At 40.1% G+C, this 21,140-nt stretch overlaps 2 protein-coding genes across 8 annotated transcripts in view; one reads left to right on the top strand and one right to left on the bottom strand.

Moving 5' to 3' along the window:
• The window catches only part of INVS (inversin), a 99,075-nt gene extending 86,516 nt beyond the window's left edge, over window positions 1-12,559 (bottom strand). For 3 of the 7 annotated variants that reach the window (XM_080378568.1, XM_080378569.1, XM_080378561.1), the window contains exons 1-2: window positions 11,890-12,029; window positions 5,600-5,769 (exon numbers count right to left, since the gene is read on the bottom strand). In XM_080378568.1, the coding sequence (XP_080234694.1) occupies window positions 5,600-5,705 (106 nt within the window). In that variant the 5' untranslated portion in view covers window positions 5,706-5,769; window positions 11,890-12,029. Of the gene's footprint in view, window positions 1-5,026; window positions 5,157-5,599; window positions 5,770-6,726; window positions 11,368-11,404; window positions 11,861-11,889; window positions 12,030-12,480 lie in introns of those variants that run through there. The other 4 variants (XM_080378567.1, XM_080378566.1, XM_080378565.1 and 1 more) reach the window with 4 other exon arrangements.
• ERP44 (endoplasmic reticulum protein 44) overlaps window positions 12,160-21,140 on the top strand; it is a 55,195-nt gene continuing 46,214 nt past the window's right edge. Inside the window, exon 1 of the mRNA XM_080378620.1 lies at window positions 12,160-12,291. Within this exon, the coding sequence (XP_080234746.1) occupies window positions 12,235-12,291 (57 nt within the window). The 5' untranslated portion in view covers window positions 12,160-12,234. The remainder of the gene's footprint in view (window positions 12,292-21,140) is intronic.

Below are 21,140 nucleotides of genomic sequence, written 5' to 3'. Positions count from 1 at the left end.
TGTATCACCACTCCTGCACCCATATGGCTTCCATGAATGTATCAGAATACAAAGTATACAGAAAAAACATCGTCCACATTGATGCCTTCCCTTTGCAAATTTTATGTTCTCATCATATCATCAATAGCCTCATTTAAAACATGAAATTCTAGTTTTTCTATTTAATTTTAGACTTCCATGTATGTGGAAAAAAGTGTATGTTTGGTTTTAATTTCTATGCAACTTCAACCAGTTTGAATACAGAAGATACAGAATAGCTACATTTCCACCTTTTGTAGATAAAACACTGAGAACTACATGTAGCCCTGTCAGCTCTTCCTCATTTTTCCCTTTAGCAATCTTCCCATAATGAGTATAACAGCTGAATATTGGATTTTTTCAATAAATAAATGACCAGAGTACATTTTTATACAGAAGAAAAATCAAATAATAAATAAAATAACAGAAAATTACATTTGTAAATATACACAGGCAATTTTTTTTCCTGTGCAGCTTTGCATAAACACTATGTAAAAATCTGGTCTGAACTTTGCTTAGAATGGGAGACAGTAAAGTATCTGATAATTCTTATTCATTATTCTTCACATCAAAACAAGAGATATCAAAAAAGCTTCATTTTATGGTAGCATTTTTAGAAGTAATTTTTAAGACTTAAAAAAATAATTTGCAATGTTTCTAAGGGGGAGTTAAAAGCTGGTTAAGTTGAAAAGTATTTGGATTATTATTTATGTCCTATTATATATTTATATATTTTTTACTAACACTACATATTTGATACTGTTTAAAATTCTACTCTTTATCAAAACTTTTTGAGAAAAAGTTCATTTACTATCTTTCAATACTCATTTGTCATCTTATTTTCATTATTGAAGACCATAATTCTTTATTTCTGCTCAAAATGACAAGTTGTAAAATTTACTAAATCCATTAGCAAGCAAAATATAGAAGAAAAAAAATTCTGTCACTTGTTCAATTAATTCATGGCCATTAAGAAATAATCCAAAATGTAACTTATCAGTTTAAGAGGAGAATCATTTTTTTTTTTATTTTCCCTAACTTGTAAAAACATTTACTACACTTTCATTTCACAATATTACAAATTTCATTGTGAACTGGGTGCAATTTCAGGATAACTTTTTCCTCTAATATTAGAAAAAAGTATTTTAAAGTTACAAGTACATATTGTGAAGCCATCAATGTCTTACATCTCAGTATTTCAGCTAACAATAAATGCTTTTTTCATTCAACAGAGCATAGTACAAAACCACCAAAGCCAGTTATGAACAAGCATTCAGCCCTGTTTAGCAACATACAGATCTTGAAGTCCAAAGCATAATTTAACATGTCACTGCTCCCAGTCAACAAGCCAGTTTCTCCAATTAGCTAAGCAGTCACGTGCTCTTCCAGTATTAGTTCAGCCTAGTAATTTAGACATCACCAAACCATATTTAACTGTTCCGTGTTTAACATAGCCTCAGTAAATTTGTTAAAGCTGATGGGATTTCCACAATCACATGTATTTAAAAAAAGAAATATATAAACATGCATTTCTCCCACTAAGACACATGCATGTGGCTTGTGCTCATGTAACACTTGCTCTTACATCAGCAGTGTGCAAAACTAGTCCCTCTCAAATTCCATGTTTCCATTTTCTCATATAATGTTAGACGATACACAGAACGTAGACTAAAAGAAAGAAATGAGTAAGGTCAAGATGAGCAAAGGTGGCCTAAAGCTCAAGCATAACCCAATTAAGTAGAGCAATAGACATCTATTTTCATTTATAGCTCCCAAAGAGCAATGTTGCTGATGACAAAGAGTTTCCATGACTACTCACAGTCTGAGTGAAAAACGAGCAAGACCTTCAAAACTTGATGCTGGTAATTTGCCTGAAGCTATTCCACTGGTTTTTAAGGTAAGAAACTATCTCCAGCTAGCACTAAGTTACTTGTTGTTATTATCTGGTTTGCTTACAAGACTCTGTGAGGCCCTTAGAATGGTAAAAGTCTTGTGGACGTTTCCCTAAAAGGGTATCTCTGCACTCAAGCTAAGGGACAGGACAAGGACTCCGAGCTACTACATCACCATCTGATGTTAAGGCAGCCTAAGCTCATGAAATTCACTAACCACAATACCTTGAGGACTTCACAGTTGCAGCAAGTTATTTTGTGCAATCAAGCAAGCACAGGTAGCCTTCAAAACATTCATATATTAGCGTATCTAAAATACGCCATGGCATAATTAAATTATCTTCCACACACCAGCCAAAGAAAGAAAGTCTGTTTGATACCCTTTCAGGATCAACATCCTCACCCCACCAGATTATGCATTCCATAAGCTTGTTGCCAGTGGAGGTCATGAACATCACAGAATCAAGTGGTCCAATTCCAAAATTTAAGTCATATTCATACCTCATCAATTCCTCACAGTCTACGCAAGCAGTCACATCAGACTTCTAACATTTCCATGCATTTTTCAAACCAGAAGAGGAGATAGGGCAGCAGGAGGATGTGAATTCTGCTTAATTATTAGACATACCACCTCTTGTTACTTGTAAAAATCTTGTCTTTTGTAATATCTGATTTGAGTTTTATTCAACGTCTCATATGACAGAAAATGGAAGAGAGAAGCAGAGAGGAGAAGGGAACAAAAACATGTAACTGTGTATTTGCCACCTGGAATTTATAGTTAACATTTACAATGAAACATCATATCAGAGATTTAGAAGCATTTGTATGCAAACAATACATAAGTGTCTTAGAATGAGGAGTTGGACTGAACAGGCACTTTAGTGTAACAACTACCATACACATTATGTGTTCTTATAAGCAATTAAAACAGTTAGACCCATCTTCTCAAAAGTCTACATAAAAGCATTATAATGCAAAATGATCCTCCAAACACAGAATTAACTTTTGCTCCCTTTTTGCCTGGGATTAAAATGATACAGATGGGGTTTAACACTTAAGAACTGTTAATTAAAGACACGTTCACTGTTGTATAAAACATAGAAAAGAAAGTAACTGAGTATTCCCCAAAGCCTGAGATCATACAATTCTAAAACAATGTGACACAGTACTAGGCAACTCATGCAATGCAAACAATTAGCACACTTTGTTTAGAGCACTGGTTATACAATAAACACTTGGCATGTGCTGTACTTTATGATATTTAACCCACAGGCTGTTTAGAAAATCCTGTAATCAAGCATCAGCAGTGATTAACAAAGGGACACTGTTCCAAAGCCCTCTTTCTCAATATAATTTTTCTGCTTACCTTTGATTTTGTGTATTTATGCCTCTTACTGTCACAGGAACGTCAAGAGGAACATAGTACCCAGAACACATAATCTCAAACACCTGTTCCTTTAAAATCACAGGCTATTGGGCAGCAGATTACATATGCATTCATACTCATGAATTATATGCAAATAAAACATATATGCTCGTATACAGTCACACACACTCCATCAAGCTACAGATGGGAAAAGGAATAATTACCAAACAGGTTAGAGGGGCTGCTCTAAAAGACTGTTTACCCAGCCTCTATGCCCCTCCTATGTTAACAACTGAATAGGAAAAATTCAAAGAGAAAAGTAATAAATTTAGGGCTAAAAAGCCCTCCCTGAAAGGAGATAGTCAGAATTTATGTTACTGCATATACTGCTAGCTACATAATCAAGATGCACAAGCTCGGCTGTCTTAGGAGAATGCTGTTAAGCGATACAGCATACACACACATTACGCTGTCCTGAAATAGATGCTGCTGCTAAGTGCAGTCATGGAGTTCAGTGAGTAACACCAATTGCTCAATTTACTTTGGCACCAAGTTATACTTTCAACAGTGCCTGGTAAACAGCTAAAAATATTACTCTGATGCATTCTTCTGCTAGGCAATACTTTTTCTTTGGTCCTGTCCTAGCTAAAGTAAAGTCTGTGTCATATCCTGTCAAAACATGACAAAGCAGAAAAGCCAAATTTTGCTATTATAGCAAAAGCTGCAAGGATTATGCAGTTTTCTCTCCCATGTAAAAATAACACATAGCATTTTTATTTTGTTGCTGTGTAATCACCATTAAAAGTGATTTTCTTATCTGGTTCTAATGGCTGTTTTGTGGTACCAGCAACACAGAAGTACTTGTTCTTTTGTGTTTTAAAAATACATCTTTTGGCTGTAAGATTAACAAAACCCCGCTGAAGGTAGCTGTTAGCAACTGTTGTTGCTTCTGATTGCTAGCCAGAGGATTTGAAAGCTTGGACTTCTTCACTCCTCCATGTGCAGGCTGAAGATTTTTTTAAAATCTCAGGTATTTAAAGCTACTTCATAGTTGCATCCCACAGATTTCTAAAGCATCTCCATATCAACTGCTCATCTGTTGTTTATAAAATGTTCTACAAAAGACTGAACAGATAGCATTAAAGGCAAACAGTGTATGTTTGAACCATCATATGAGAAAATGAAGTTGAAGACCCAACAAGAAAATAGTCATTTTAACCAGTGGAATGTCTATAAAGTTAGTTCCCTCAAATTTCTTCTCCTGTTTGAGTCAAATCACTTCTAGTTGTCTTTTGAGAAAATCAGATATACCTTGTAAAGAGGAACCATTTACAGCTTTCTAATACCTTGTAAAGAGGAACCATTTACTGCTTTCTGTACAGCTTAGACAATAAAAACACATAGCTTACTATCTTGTCTGCAATGCAGGTAAGCAGAAGATACATAAAGAAATTTGACAGTTGGTTTAATGTGATTACCATTAAATCCTTTACACCCATTAAAACTGACAGTTAACAGCACAAATACAGACTATTTCTTGCTGTTTCACAATCCTTCACCCTCACCAAGCTCCAGGAATAGGATTTTCAAAAAAGGCTGAACAAATAGAACTTCTAGAATATCACCTGGAATTGTATTTAACCAGAAATTCTGAAAATCAAAGTCCCCGCCTATCGTATCACAGCCTTCTAAATGTATGCAAGATTGGTTTTGGAACACAGAATATATACTGCTGTTGAAAACTACTAACCTGGAATGTCATACAGTTCTTGAATAGAGGGAAGGCAAAATCCTGGGCTTTTTAATGGATGGGAATTTTTTTCAACTTCAGCTCAATAGGACCAGACTCTTTCCTTGCCTTCAATTTGTCTTGAGAAACACTGTTAGTGTATCAGAATCAAAGTAATGAAAAGGTTGGCTGACTTCATCCCCAAATACTACACTGCAAGAAAACTTAATTAACTATACCAAATGATCTGTAAAAATAAGTTTATCAAAAGTCTCACAAAAGCAACTCCAAAAATGCCAAAATATTTCAGCCCAAAGCACTTTTCCAGAACTTTAAATCCCCTGAAAAAAGAGTCCTGAATAACTCTTCTGGTTATATCATATACCAACTTTCTATTTTACTTCACACAGAAGTACCAAAGGCAACAGGAAATAAAAAGTATGAGAAATCAGTCATCTTTTCAGGACTACGTTTATTCTAGAAATACATATAACCAAGAAATAAAGACATATCTTAAAGATTAGAGCAGTAAGTCAAAACCAAAAAGCTTCAGTTCTGAAGTAATCCAAATGCATCTACAATGAAAACATTTACCTGCTATTAGCTTTTGGAGGGTACTCTTATCTCCATTAACAGCAGCAGCATGCACTTCAGATGCTAATGAGGAACCACTGAAGAGGCAGTTTGCTGAAATATTCATACTCTTTCAAGGTATTACCACAGGTCAGATCTGCACCACCAACATTATTTGTAGGAATTCAGATCTAGAAAAAACCCAATAAAATAGAATTAATTTCATGAGCCATTAAAATGACTCAAACAATGCTAAAGAGAATAAACTGTTTAGTTAAAAATAGAAAAGAACAAACACATTTCTTATTTCATGGATTAAAGCTACGTCTAGCCAAAAGTCAACGAGAAAAAGCCTACATTAAGGAGATACATACGTGCATTTATTACAGTTTTGTTGTCTTCAACAGAAAAAGCCTACATTAAGGAGATACATACGTGCATTTATTACAGTTTTGTTGTCTTCAACATAAATTTCAGCCAATAAGCTTTTCAAAAGTCTGCAAATAGGATAGTGTTTATCTACAAATCCCACAGACTGTTCTCCAGAGTGTTGCCATGCATGCTTCAACTCAGCAACCAATGAAGTTTGTTACTTGATATACTCCTCCAGTACTTTATCTGGCAGTATTTTTTCGTAATGGTTTCTGGACATATGCAGGACAAGGTTTTTAATTTGAAGTAGTACCTTTTATTTACCCAACCGGCATAACTGAAATAATCAGATTGGCTTTCTAGATCACTGATGTTCTTCAAACCTGAACAGGAGTGGGAAAATGTGTGTGCAAGAAAAGCCACAATGAATGAGACCAGAAGTCTGGCTCTAAATCCTGTCTCAAACTGGCCAACGGTAGATGCCAAAGAACAAAGATATATATATATTTATATATATTATAATAATTATTATATATATGAATATGATTTTATTCCCCTCTTCCAAACACTCTCCCAACCTGCAATTATTTCTAGTTCAATCACTTCCTAAAGTGGATTTGGTTTCTGTGTATTTAGTAGTCTGCAAATTCTGATAATTTTTTTCAATTAATTTCTCTGTTATAAACATGTCCAGTCTCCTCTTCAGATTATGCAAACTTCTAGCATCCACAACATCCACGCACCACAACCAAACACTGTATGGACAAACCACTTGCCTTCATCTGCTTTGTCCTGACTTTTGCCATCTGAGGGCTCTTAATCCTTGTACTGGAAGGGACAGTAAATAAACAATTCTTATCCATCGGTAAGTATTCTACAGATTTTTAACATATCCTCCCTGATCATATCTTCCTCTAGCTGAAAAAGTTAGAGCTTGCTTAGCTGTTATGCAGGCAGCAGCCTTTCTGTATGCATGACTATTTTAACTGCCCTTTTTTGGGCCTTTTCACAGTTCTGTTCTAAGCCTTTTGAGATGTGAAGAAAACTCACTAGCTATTCAAGATGTGAGCAAAACATGCATTTATGCAGCGGTATCATGGCATTCTCTTCTCTATTTCTTTCCTAAATCACGTCTACCACTACAGTTGTCTTCCTAGCCTCTTCTGAAACTGAACTGCTACCTTCACTGAACTACCAGGGCCTCAAGATCTTTATAATTTGCAGCTCAGGTTCACACACTACTTTAGAAATTAAGACGAGCCTGCACACTTGGAAACTTGTTGATTTTCTCCAAAAGTATCAAACACTTGAACTTCTACTTTCAATTCTTACCACACTTCACATCTGGAATGGAAAACAGACTGAGGTAAACAAACAATAATTGTACACACCAGAAAAGAAGAGGAGGTATCACTGAGGCTGTCTACTGAATTCTGAGAATTTTTCACCTTATCTTTTGTTCCATGTTAATTTAAATATACTTCTTTTTTCATGTTCCATATTTACATCATAGTACACTTGAAAAACAGCAAGAGGAAGCTGTTATGCTTCAGTTGTTATTTTCAACCATCTCTGGTCTATCTGTTCTATAAATTTCATCTATTGCTATACAGCATCTGCTGTCATTAACTGCAGATGTACACCTATCAACATTGCACGGAAATGTTATTAAAACACCAGAAAAACATTCACTTTTATGTAAAACGAAGTGAAAATTTCTACAGCAGATATTAAGCATGAAATAATAAAGGCCTTTATCTGCAAACAAAAACCCAACAAAAATACCCCAACTTAATACCCTAGTATAATTTTAGACCCTTCTTCACAAGCTTCAAACTCACTTGGAGAGCTGATAAGAAAATTAATACAGGAAGCTTCATGGCAAATCTAATCAGTTACTCAAAGAACACCTGCACAATCATGATATCAGTTCATATCACATCCCTGGAATAATCACAAACATGGAACCATGTGGTTGTGCAAACCTGCTCATCAACACATCAATATATTCCATCCACTCCGCATGAAAAACACTCAGGTATAACCCAGACATTGCCTAAAGTATACCACATGGCAACTGCAGACAAAACTTCCAGCACACTAGCATCTAAATTGCTGCTTCTCTATCTTGTCCTCAGACAGCCATGTGCATGCTATGCTTCTTCTTACAATGGCTAACTCTTTCCTGAAGTCTGTCTAGTTGAGTTCTGATGAGCCATGAAAGTGGATCCACCATGTCCTAAGAAATGAAACTTCTCTCCCCTACAAAAATGAATAATGCTGTGACTAGAAAGGCATGAGACGCAAATTACCCTAAGTACATACACTAGAATTCCTCACTACTAGAATGCTTCCTTGCTTCTGTAACACAGATCTCCCTCTGACTTCCACCAGTCACTTCAGAACCTGGAGTTCTGAACAGTATTGCCTAGTTTTATCGCTCCTTAGAGAATGTGTGTAATAGAAATGTGCAATGGCTTACTACACTTTAATAAAGCAAGCAATTTCTCCAAACCCAACTTTTGTTTCAGGGACCCCTATAAAACCATTTCAGAAATCACCCTAGTCACCCAACAACCAACTTGCCAACACCAAGCATGTATGGCATTTGTACTTATCTGAAGTGAGCAGTTATTAGAGCCAAGTTATTGCTTCTACACAAGCAGCGGTGCACTCCATTGAGAACGCAGGTGTAGAAGTGTAAGGATGAGCTCTTTGCATAACTTTATGAAAGTATTTTTTCTCATCAATAGTTTTGGAGCTATTTCCAGTCATCTGAAACCTATGGAACAATGTAATCCTATCCTACTGCTCTCTTCTCCTGTGAACCTCAGAATAACATGACACTGATGTTGTTCAGTATCACTTGGAAGTCATGAATGTTTCCATCTTTACTGAATTTGGTGAACCTCTCTACACTTCAGAAAAGCCATCAACCTTTTTTTATATACACTTGTTTTACCACATAAGTAGGTGATGCTTCCTAGAATCAGAACCATCATTAATGGATTCATGGCTTTGTTGATTTCTAGGAGCACAGAACAGAAAGGAGTTCAGAAAGAGTCTAATGTGACAGGAGGTTACCTGTATTTCCACTTTTAGAGCCATGTACGACAGGCTAACAGTGCCATAATACACAATAAATTACCGAAAAGTTCAATCTGACTTGGTGCTTAAGAAAGTCAAAGAAATTGCAGATGCATACTCAACAATGCAGGATGGGCAGAGCTTACATAAGCCCAAACAAGCCCAAATTACCTTTAAAATATAAAGCACAACTGTTTTAATTTTAGTGTAACGGCCCTTCAAACATTCCCAGTAATAGCTACAATTGCTGTTTTCTTTCAAGGAGGATAATAATGAATATTCATATTTTCAAAATACTCCATTCTCTGCTTCCCAAGCATCCCCTGCTTCTCCAACAAAACTGCTTTTCTGACCTTTTAAGGACATGTAATTGATGTTTCATTCAAAGCTAAACCTTTCCTCCCAACCCAGCAGTATGGTTTATGTTTTCTGTTCTCTTCCCTACATTATACTGGATAAAAGCAGATGAGTCACTTCTAATTCAGAAGAAACCAAAAGGGACAACGTGAAATTGAGTATCAGTTACAAGTAGCTGCAGTGCCTCACCCTACTTAACCATTACTTTTCTTTTCTCCTCAGTTATTCCTACAGCCATATGAAGGAAACTATGATACTCAACTGCAATCTGAACAAGAGGAAAGGAAGAGAAGGGAAAAGGCTGCATAGCTGGACTACAAGCTACATAGTTTAACATGCACTTGGCATACAAGACTACAGTTTGTCTTCAACTTGACTGCACTTTTCCTCAAAAGATTCCTCTGGATACTGAGAATACATCAGGGCTCTCTATGTTGTTAAGTGGACCTACATGCATCATTGGAACTTTACACTTGCTGAAATTTTGAGATACTGGTTGTATTCCCCAAAGTTACCACTGATGTCTTTTCCTCAATTTTCTTTACATTTCACCCTTCTGCAAACAAATAAGCTGTAATATAAACTATCCAGGGATCACAGTGTAAAATTCAGCAAATACTGAAGAACTTAGTATAAGTACCAAAAGCAACCCAATTGCATCAACTATTATATAAAACTGACTGAATACAGAAGAGAAATAATAATGAAAAATAGTCACAATTTCCAGATGAAAACAAGACCCATATCCGCATAAAGTGTCAGTAGTCATACAGGTTAGAGCAGCAACTGATTACCTCTACAGCAATTCTCAGTGCAGTATCATAACTCCATTGAAAGAGCTAATTCTGCATCAGAGAAACTCTGAAATATTAAGACAAACTACAAAAGGAAAATATGTAACTTTCCTCAGATATTATTATGTATATGACAAACAGACGAACTGGTATCTGGAAGACTTGTTTGATAAAGACCCTCATTAACAAAAATGAGTCATTTATTCATAAGGGATGAAAAACAACAATAAAAAAAATCAAGAAGTAAAAGATCTGCTTATAAAAAGTTACACAACTGACATTATCTGTAATATGATTTGTATTACTCAAATCAAGTAAATAACACACTTTTTCTTCTTTAAGCTAACATATACAAAAAGATTAACCTTGTCGAGTCACGTGAAATGAAGGAAGTCATAGGACACCAAGAGCTCTTCAAGGAATGTGAAATTTCATACTATAGGTCTACTTCACATTACACAGATAATCTGAATTACATAATTTTTCTATTCAGCAAAACAGAGGGTTGTTAAATTTTAAACAAGAACCCTCTACTCAATATTACTGATAAAGGTTCCAAGTCAAGAACGAACTACTATGAAAAAAAAATCAAAGTATTTTTCTAATGTAAATTAATTCAAAAGATGTTCATTCTATAGATTGAGGAGCACAGGTTCTTAAGGTAGACACTGACAAAATGATAGAAGTTCGGATTTCAGACTATAAAAAAAGACATTTGTATATATACACACGTATAGGTGTTTTCTCAGTCATGATACTGACAGGCCAAATGATTTTGAAGGGTCACACAAAGTTTGAGCTTGTCAGGCTTTCTCTGAAGCCAAATTGGACTTGACCTGCAAAAAGCTGATGTATTTTCTTTTAAATGGCATTGTGCCTCATTTCACTCCTTACACTTGTGTACGTACTGGAAATGTAAAGCGTACAAAGCAGTCTCCCAGCATCTTTTTGAGACAGTTCGGCAAGATCTCAAAGCATATATAATATATTCTGTAAGGTCCAAAGTTTTACTGGAAGAGGATGAAACACTGAATTGTAGGTGTTCTTCCTTGATTTCAGTACTTAGAACTGAGGAATAGACAAAAAGCCCAAATCTATCGAAGTGTCAAGAGTAAAACTGAATGATGACGTTCCACTTTAACACTATTGTCTAGCTGAAATTTCCCAACTCTCCCACCAGCCGCTCTGCCCCCTCACGCAGGCTGCGTTCCCCCACCTCGCAAACAGAAAGCTGCTTCCCCAACTCCGAGGAAACGAAGACCCCAAGGCGCACAGCGCCCAAACACCCCTCATCTTCCCCGCAGCCAACGCCGTTTCCCCAGTCCCGGCGGCAGAAGGACCAAGGCGGGACCCAGCGATGCCAAACGAGACGTGGACAACTTTCCGCAGGCGCCGCCGGGGCAGCCCAACCCGCCCGGGCCCAGCGGAGGCGACCGGCCACCCGCCTCGGCAACGCAGCTGCCGCGCGCTTCCCGCCACCGCTGAGGGCTGGCAGGGCCCCCGCCCACACCGAGGGGCCGCGGGCCGCCGGACCGGCAACGAGCCTCACGTCTGACCAACAGCGGAACACGCTGCGGTGCCACGGACCACCGCCCCCGCCAAGGCGGAGAGGGTTAACCCAACCTCGCCGGAGCGCTGAGAGCCGCCTCCCTCCCGCCCTCCCACCCCTCCCCAGCGCCGCAGCTGCGCCCCGTAACTCACCTCGACCCCACCCGCCGCCTCATTGCGCCGCCACCAAGCCCCACCCTCAGCGGCCGGGCGGGGCCGGGGCTTAGGCGCGGGCAGACGCGGTGCGTTCTGGGATCGCCCCAGCACCCGCTCCCCTCCCCGGGCGGCGGCCCCTGGCCGGCCGAGGCGACTGGAACTACGCTTCCCGGCGTGCCCCGCGCAGCGCGGGAACCCGGAAGTGAGCGATGGAGGCGGGGAGCGCGGGGCCCCGCGGTGGAACTTGCCCGGGTGTTTCCTGGCGACGGGGGAAGTGAGGAGCCGCCGCTAGCGCGGAGAGTGGGAACCGCGTTTCTCCCCCTCCCGGGCGCCCGATCTACCATGAGACCCGCCATCTTCCCGCTCCTGCCTGACCCTGGTTGCCTCCTCCTTCTCCTGGTGAGCGACCGGCTCCCCGCGGCCCTTCCCTTCCCCACCGCTCCCCCGCCCGGCCCGCCGCGGTCCCGCCACGGGGAGTATCGGCCTGGGCTGTGCGGCGTGGAGGTGGCCGGCGAGCTTCGGGGCTCTCCTCTCCCGAACGCCAGCGTCCTCCCGGCACACCCCGCTTGTGCGCGCCCGAGAACGTGCCTCGGGCCGGGTGGCGGCCCACCATCCCGCTGCGGTGCCTCCCGTCGCCTCGCCGAGGGCCGGGGCTGCTCCGCCGGCACCTGCTCGGCGGGGGAGGGGAGGGAGGCGAGCGGCAGCTGCGGGAGCGGCCCCGGTTGGCGGAGCCCGGTGTTGTGGCCGAGGCTGATAGGCTGCGCACCCGGAACGGGCCGGCTGCGGGGCGGGGCCGGGCCTGGGCTCGGCGCTCTGAGGGCCGAGGCTGCGAAGCCGCCGCGGGCCCGGGTCGTAGGCCTGGTGGGCGACGGGACCTCATCTCGGTTCCCCGGCGGAGGAGGCCGGCGTCGCGCCTCCCCGCTTCAGGAGCCGGAGAGGGAAAGCGCGGGGAGGGAGCGGGGCCGCGCAGCCCCTCGGGCAGGAGTGGGACCCGGAGCCCCGGCTGCCGGGAGGGAAATGCCATAACGGTGCCTCTCTGCAGCCCGCTGCCTGTCGCCTGCGTTTCAGGTGCTGCCCCCCTGGAACTGAGGGGTGCGGATTCCCGTGCCCGGGTGGAGACGGGGCTGCTTGTACTCCCTTCCCGTGAGCACGCCTGCGGTGAAGTAACCCATTCGAGCTCTGTGGCAGAAGCTGGGAAAAGTTCCCGAGCTGTCTTGCACAGTCGCCACATTTATCTTTAGTTATCAGGCTGCATTATTTTTTTTTTCAGGCTAGTATTACATGCATGACCTGAGCTACCTTCCGGCTTTGCACACACAAATGCAATCACTGGTGTGTGTGTTTTGTGGAGATACCTTGTCTGCGTTGTACTTCCATCTTTTTTTATTTTTTTTCTTTAGCAGGCTGATGTAGTGATTCTGACTTTTCCAGAGTTGTATCAGCCAGATTCTGGGCCATCCGTAGCATAAGTGACTTGCAGAGTTAAAGGAGACTTGTGTGAGTAAGGTTAATAGGATTTGGTGTGCAGACAGTAATGTGTTTGATCAATTTTAAATATAAAACATCTTGGAGAATAAAATTGGCTGGAAAATGAAGGAATAATTGTAGGTAAAGGTAGATGGAGTTTTGGGGATTCAAAGGGAAATACATAGTAATATAGCTGCTAATGAATGAATTGGAAATAGGAGGACAGGTATTTAATGAACAATTACTCACTATCCCTTTGAATTGTGCTCTTCTACCTGGATATGTTCTGGTTAAATTATTACAAATTTGCTGTAGTTTTAGGGTTACTAAGTATATGTATTCAGTAAGGTTTGAAAAAACACATTTGTAATGTTTATGTGTAGATTGCTATTTATAGTAAGTTAGCTCACCATATGAGAGATTAAAGTGAAGAACCCGGTATTTTCCAGTCATATCTGTGCTAGGTTGGTTTTCACCATTGTTTTAAGTACAGACTCCAATGAACAAAACCAAGGAGTATGTACTTTTTTAAAATGCCACTTAAACGGGCAAGTACAAGTTTGAAAATGTGGATGTGACTTTGTGAAAGTGTTTTTCTGTTTTCACGGTACTGTTGATCAATGCAGACTTAATATGCATCAGTTAGATCTATGTTTGCCAACTAAAAAAATAGGAAATGGCTAAGATCTGAAATTTCCCAGTGTTTCAGTTGCTATTTCTTTGTTTATGGGTCACTTAAACACATTTCAAATGTGATTAAAAAGAACTGTATACCTAAAACCTCAAGAAAAATGCAGATCAGAGTTGATTTTTGTAAAAAAATATGATTATGCATAAATGTTATTTGTGTGATTCTTCAGCATCATATCAGATGTGGCCCTGTGTTGAAAGGTGCCTAGTTACATTCTTGGCCAATGAGTCATTCTTTTTAGTAGATTTGTTAAGAGCTCTGGAAGAGTTGTCCTGAGCAAACTGGGAGTGGGTGGGAATCCTTTTTCTTTAAAATGGCCGAAAAACTCTTTTACAAAGTACGGAATTTGTTTTCTTGTGGGGTTCAGAGAATCCAGTAAGGTCTACCAGATTAGGTTTAAAGTTCTGGTGAGGTTTTTTTTTCTTGTAACTGACAGGCATGAATACTTAAGACCAGCAACGTAGCCTTGATCTTGGTTGGTAAGGTTTGGGAGAGCTTTCTGCTCCTCATCCAACAGATGTGCCATCTAGCAGAGCCTCTTTGGGCATGGCAGTTGGCCTGTTTTGTGGATAAGTGAGTTTACTAGTGTTAATTCAATGGTTCCTAGAACAGAATCAAGTGATACGTAGCTGTGAAAACAGCTCACTAAGTTGGCCTTGTTTAGTAATAGCAATGAAGTTAAAAGAAAATATTTACATTTCCAGACTTCTGGATGAGCATATTTCTCTTCTAGATGGGGAAAATTCAAATGCTGCAAAAGGAAGAAAAGATATAATGTCAATATCAAAAAAAGTTCTTTTGGGTAAAGAAGTTTGACAGTAGGAAATCACTAAAATGTTAGAGGGCTTTGGGTCTTACTCTGTTCTTCTCCCTGGTCTCACTGAAGTTTGGGTTGCAAGGATGGAGATTGCAGTGCAGAGCATTACTACAGGGATACCTACCAGTCCCAGCACAAACCCTTTTGCCTTCCAGCTTTTCATCCTCATGTGCTAGCATTGTACTGGGCTGCTGGGAGATGAAAAGGGGCTGGACAGACAACAGGGGAAGTACTGGCTGGCATGACCCCTGCATCTGCAACACGGGAGCTGAGTGAAGGGACAAGCAGCACGCAGCACGAGCTGTAAAGGATTGTGTACAGCTGATTGCAAGACTGAAATAAGAGATGTGGCCCCTTGTACTAGTAGATTAAGATGTTTCAGCCACATTGGTATATTGCATAATACTTGGTGGGACAGATCTTTAAGATTAATCCAAGATAGTGGAATAAATGCTTATGGGACAGTGGGTCATCGCATTCTCCTGTGAGGAAGGGTGTGGTTCTTTGGCTTTGCTCTAACCAATAGTTCTGTAGGTTTGCCTCTACTTGCAGATGTGTATACCTTGCCTATAAAGGAAGTTCTAAAATGAGACACTCAGTTGCACATGCTTCTTCTGCATGTTTGACAGACATCTGTCATATTGCTTAGTACTTCACTGGGAGGGTCATGTGCAGTGTCCCTGAGCACTAGATGTGACTAGAGGAAACCACCAACTGATAGTAAGGGAAATGAAGGGGGAAGTTCTCTGTGGGTTTTTTTGTTCGTTCTTCACCCCCCTGCAACCAACTGTAAAAGGATTTTCCAGTTCTTGCACTTCAGTCTGTGGAGGCTTATTAAGATTCAAAGCACCACTACTATACCTTTTCTTTATAGCTTGTCTGGAAAGGTGTTGCGGGCAAACTGAGAACAGCTACTTCTTAATGTATTTGGTAACACCTTTGGAAGAGCTTGTTTGTCCTCTTGTGTTCTGAGAATGTGAAATGCTGGAGTGTTTTCTGAGTCTTAAAGCTTACCTAGTTTTCTAATTAGTAGCTTGCCTTCACTTGGGGTTATTAGGAAAGCCTAGTATATATTCCATTTGTGATACAGTAGCCTCGCTGTCACGTATGCTCTTGTAAGTTGATGCAGTTTATCATTGGCAGATAATATTTAGTGTTATGGTTGGTCTTATGCTATAATGTTCTATATTTTTAGTGAGGCTTTCAAAATACTGCTTACATAGCAATGTGATTGCAGCTGTTAAAAGCAGTAACTTTTAAGAGGTACTAGTGAATGAACTTTTGAATTTCCTATTAAACTTTTAATAGGAAAAAATACTTCAGGGTAGTATTTCTGTTTCTTCTTTTACTACCACTGTATTTCATATCTTGTTAGTATGACACCAAGTACCCAAATAGTGAAAGTAAAATGAAATAAAATTGTCTTTTGACTTAATTTAAATTTAAATATTTTTAAAATTAATTTTTAAAAAAGTTAAATGCTGGAGTAAGCATTTAGTAAGTTGCCCGAAAAGAAATTGAACTCTCTGTACATATTATGTATAGAGTATATTTTGGTGCATTTGCCTCTCTGCATGTGTATTAACAAACAAATTTTATAGTCAGGAATCCTGCTCAAAATGTAGTATTTTGAATTTGAGCATTAGTCAAAGATTGTAGTTACAGGCAAATTTTTAGACCACTGAGCCTTATACAATGAAAGAGTAGCATAGGAGTTCTGAGTTCTCCATCACCTGTCATGACCTCTAAAGAGTGAAATAGGAGTTATTTCACTGAGGACCTTTCTCTGAGCTGGGTAGGAGGGTGGGGAGTAGAGGGAGCTTGAACTCTTGCTATGAAGAAGAATTGCATTCTTCTTGCTATGTCATGTGTTGGCTAAGTTTCCTGTTTGGAGTGCTTAGGAGGGAAGAGAGAAGAAACTGAACTGATTCTTCAAACAGAAGACTCGGACGACGCTGGAAAAAAACTATGAATGAGTAATTGACATAAGGATGTCAGAAAATCCTGTTGCTGGCAGCTGAAGAACTCTGTAGTGACACACTCCTTAGTTGTTCTTTTGATATCCTTACTGTTTTCCTCGATAATATACTTCGGGGGTTTTTGGCAAGACAGCTTTCTTAAGCAAGAGACTAGTCTTCATATTGCTTTATTGGGAAAGCAGAGTTTCCACTGGTTATGTACTCAGGAGTTATCCCCTGTTTTTTAATCAGACCTATTTTTTTTTTAAAGACTTAAGGATTACATGCTGCTGTCCGGGAGGATCCATTGTTTACCTCTAGAGGCTCTTTTGTAAGCCTCACTTGTATAGTTTCCAGATATTTTGTTTTGCGTGAAGGGAGTTGTCTCATGCAAAAAGCAAGTGTACAAATACACTGTAAATTTTGTACCGGAGCTGCTTCAAAAGCTCTTCAAGAGAGTCCAGAGATACATTGAAGTAATAAGGTGCTTCAGTAATGGCGTGGTTTTGGATGCATTAGCAATACCTTATCCCTTCCATTTGAGAGTGAGTTCCCTAGGGATTTAGAGGAGAAACACAGGAATATTTGGGAAAGGAAGCAGAAGCAATATAGCGTATAGATGTCGGAGCCTAAAGAATATTTTCTTCCAAAACTCTAAACTGGAGAGAGCTCCTCTGAGAAATAGAGAGCAGGTGCATTTCAGAGAATTAGGAAAGGAGATCAGATTTTCTTCTGAGAGTTCTGCCTTTGCACTTCTTTCCTCCCTGATATGTCTTCGTTCATCAGAAGCATGCTAACCATTGGTAGGAACATATGTGATTTTCTTTTTGAAAACTGTTAGTAATGTCAACTGCTCATATAATCTTAATTTTTAAAAAAATCATAATTGAGATTTTAGAAGTTTTATTAACTTCAAGTTTTTTTAATTTACTGTCTTTCAGGTATTCTGTTTTACCTTAAGGTTTATTCTGTAAAGCTATTGTTATACTCAACAATAACACAGAATATTTTTTCACTGCCAGTCAAGGTTGTTGTATTTCTCCAAACTAGCTGTAGGACACTGTCCATATTAAATTACTGTGGTGATTACAAAAGTGCCCTACAAAAAGTGACAATATATATTGCAAGAGTGTTCCATATTTTTTTCCTTTTTTCATGTATGCTGCTACTGATAAACTGACTACTTTTATAATATACCCTTTCATTCTAAGAGCTATTCATGCCATTAAAACATCTGCAAAGTTCCAGTACTGGGCTCTCCAGATAAGCACCTGTTATTTGCAGCTTCTTCTAGGAACACACCAAACCTGGAAGCTCTTTCAGGTAAATCTGGTAGTGATTCACAAGATCCGCTCTTTGTGTAGCTGATAGAACATGTTTTCTTGTTGTCTGCAGTGGCAATAAGAAAAATGTGAAGTGCAATGGTCGGTGTCTGAAACCATATACCAATCGAAATAGTGAAAGCAGCGAGGACAGAACATCATACCTGGTTATCTGAATGCAGGTGCTCTATGCATACCTTCAGCAAATAACTGGTTTCCAAGTAACAGTGTATGCATCATGAGGTTTCTGGTAAACACAGTAAATCCCCTATTGCTGGGTTTTATTGTAGTAAATGTTTTGGGTTTCTTCCCTCCCCTTGTTTCTTGATCTACTTTAGTTTGGCTTCAGCAAGAAAGCTTTGATGAAGAGGAGTACCAAGAGTCTAGATGTATTTACTTCATAGGGTCAAGTTGTAGAGTTTTGGGTTTTGATTGCCACTGGAAGTTTCATCATTTAAATGGGAAAGGGACCTATAAAGGTCATCTGGTCTTACTCCCTGCTCAATGCAAAAACTAACTTAGATGAGGTTGCTCAGGTTTTTTTCCAGTTGAACACCTCCAAGGATGGAGGTTCTACAACTTCTCTGGGCACCTGTTTTGTGCTTGATCAGAACCTTGTTGAAAGTTTTATCTGAAAAATCTATTTGGAGCTGCAGCTCATCTCCATTGCCTCTTGTCCTATCACTGTGCATCTTTGAGCAGAGTCTGGCTCTGCCTTCTCTATAACCTCCAACTAGGTCACTGGTCCCAGCAGTAATAGCTTCCTCTCCTTAAGGCTAAACAAATGCAGTTGTCTCAGCCACCATTCATCTTCATAGCCGTTTGTTGGACTTCCCTACTATGTGTTAACGTCTTTTTCAGGCGATCCTAAAGCTGGACAGAATCGTTCGGATGTGGTCCCACAAGTGCCAATTGAAAGGGAAGAATCACTTTGCTTGGTCTGCTGACTACACTTTTGCTAATGCAGCCCAGTATGTAGTTGTCTTTGCTGCAAGGGGGACAGTGCTGACTCCTGTTCAACTTGTTCCTCCTGTCTTTTCCTGCAGAGCTGTTTTCTGTCTGGTTGGCTCCCAGCCTGTATGGGGTTACTGCACCCAAGATGCCGGACTTGGCCTTTGTTGAACTTGAGGTTCCTGCCAGGCCATCTCTCCATTCAATTGGGGTCCCTGAATAACAGATCTCTCCTCTAGCGTATAAGCCACTTCACCCAGTTCAGTATCCTCAGGAAGTTTGCTGAGGGGGCACTCTGTTCCATCATTCTGGTCATTAGTAAAGACAAACCTTACACCCAGTATTCATCTGGAGAAACTCCATTAGAGACCAGTTGGACATGGTTTCTTTGGTTACAGCCCTTTGCGCCCAGCGGTCCAGCTGCTGTGTCACTTATTTTATAGTTTGCTTATTCAGTTCATGTGTTGCCAGTTTAGGTCTAAGGACAGTTTGAGACGGTGCATTAGAAACTTGCTAAAGTCAAGGCAAACAGTGTCTAGTACTCTTCGTTCACTTACAGAGCTAATCATCTCACTACAGAAAACAGATTGAGCTACTTATTTTAAAGCCATGCTGGATGGATGTGGCTTCTGGAAAGAAAATTTGTCTTCATAATCTTCCTGGGGACCCAGGAAAATGTATTTGATCTGTTCTGTGGTTCTGTGTATGTCCAGCTTGCCTAAGAGCTTTCTAAGTTGGTCTTTCACTCATGTGGGTAATGCTTCTCTTCTGTGGTACTCTGCTACTAGGCTCAGACCTCATCAGGAGAAAATTAAGACGAAGACAACATTGAGTATCTAAGCCTTTTCCATGTCCTTTGTCACTACGTCCCCTGCTAGTTGAGCAGCAGGCCTTAGTCTCCCTTTGGTTGCCAGCATATCTGTAGAAACTTTGTGTTACTCTTAACCCTCCCTCTCTAGTTTCAACTCCAGCTGAGCCTGGGCTTTTCTATTTTCATCCTGCCTGCTCAAGCAATGTTTCTATACTCCTACCAAGTGTTTATTTTCTTACCTCAACCTTCTGTGTATTTTTTTATTTTTTTTTTCACAAAACCAACCAAACAAAAAAAGTCATCCAGAAATTCTGTGTTAAACCATGTAGATCTCTTGGCATACCTACTTTCCACGTGGTGGATTGTTTTTGTGCTTTGAAGAGGTTGTTTTGATCCCTTTCCATGTTCAGTGAATGGACTGTATTATTATTAATACCTGAGTGCGTACAGATTTTGTCACTTTTTTTCAGGGTTCTGCAAAGGTAACATTTTACTTATTAAAAAATAAGTATAGTAGTAGATTATAGATGGGAATTAGCGTAAGCCCCAATCATTGGTGACCTAGATCTGCAAGTTTCATTTGCAGTGGCAATGAAATGAAACACTGGAGATCCTGATGTCTTGTTTCCTGGAAGATGCAAGTTACGTTTTATGTGTTGGAGTCTCCCAACTGCTTCACTTTAGGACCAGTGTTAAGGATATGCTAACCCACAAGGAGATTTCAGGTATATGATTTTGCTGCATTCAGTTTCAAAATAAGATACTTTTCTATGGCATCAGTTTCTTTAATCACGGAAACTTTGTAGCCTAAATGGTGTTCATGGAAGGGGAACCTGAGCAGAAGGTGGAGCCCTAGAAATAGGGTACAGTGAGTGACCTGGTTCCTTGCAATACTTTTTGCAGCCAGTGTGTCTTCTTCCATGTGGGTCATCAGTGATTCTTGCTTGTTTGTTGCATGTGTTTCAAGGTGCATACAAAAATCAGTCTGTAAGGATGTCAGCTTTTTTGGGTTTTATTTTTATGGATTTATGAAGAAAAGTGGAGAGAGGAAAAGCAATCTAATCTCTGTTGCAAGATAACTGTCAGTGAAGCCTACATTTCGTCTCCAAGTGGATTCATGTGGCAAATTGGGTATAAACATGGAGAGAACTTGTTCATTAGGAACTCTGCAAGGATGTATTTTGAAAGCCAGGGAATAGGTGCCTGTCCCATCGGTCTCAAAAAAAAGACA

This window comes from Falco punctatus (genome assembly GCF_963210335.1).
Source record: "Falco punctatus genome assembly, chromosome: 3".
Lineage (NCBI taxonomy): Eukaryota > Metazoa > Chordata > Aves > Falconiformes > Falconidae > Falco > Falco punctatus.
The sequence above is the reverse complement of the archived record's forward strand: the minus strand, read 5'-3'. Positions and strand labels throughout refer to the sequence as shown.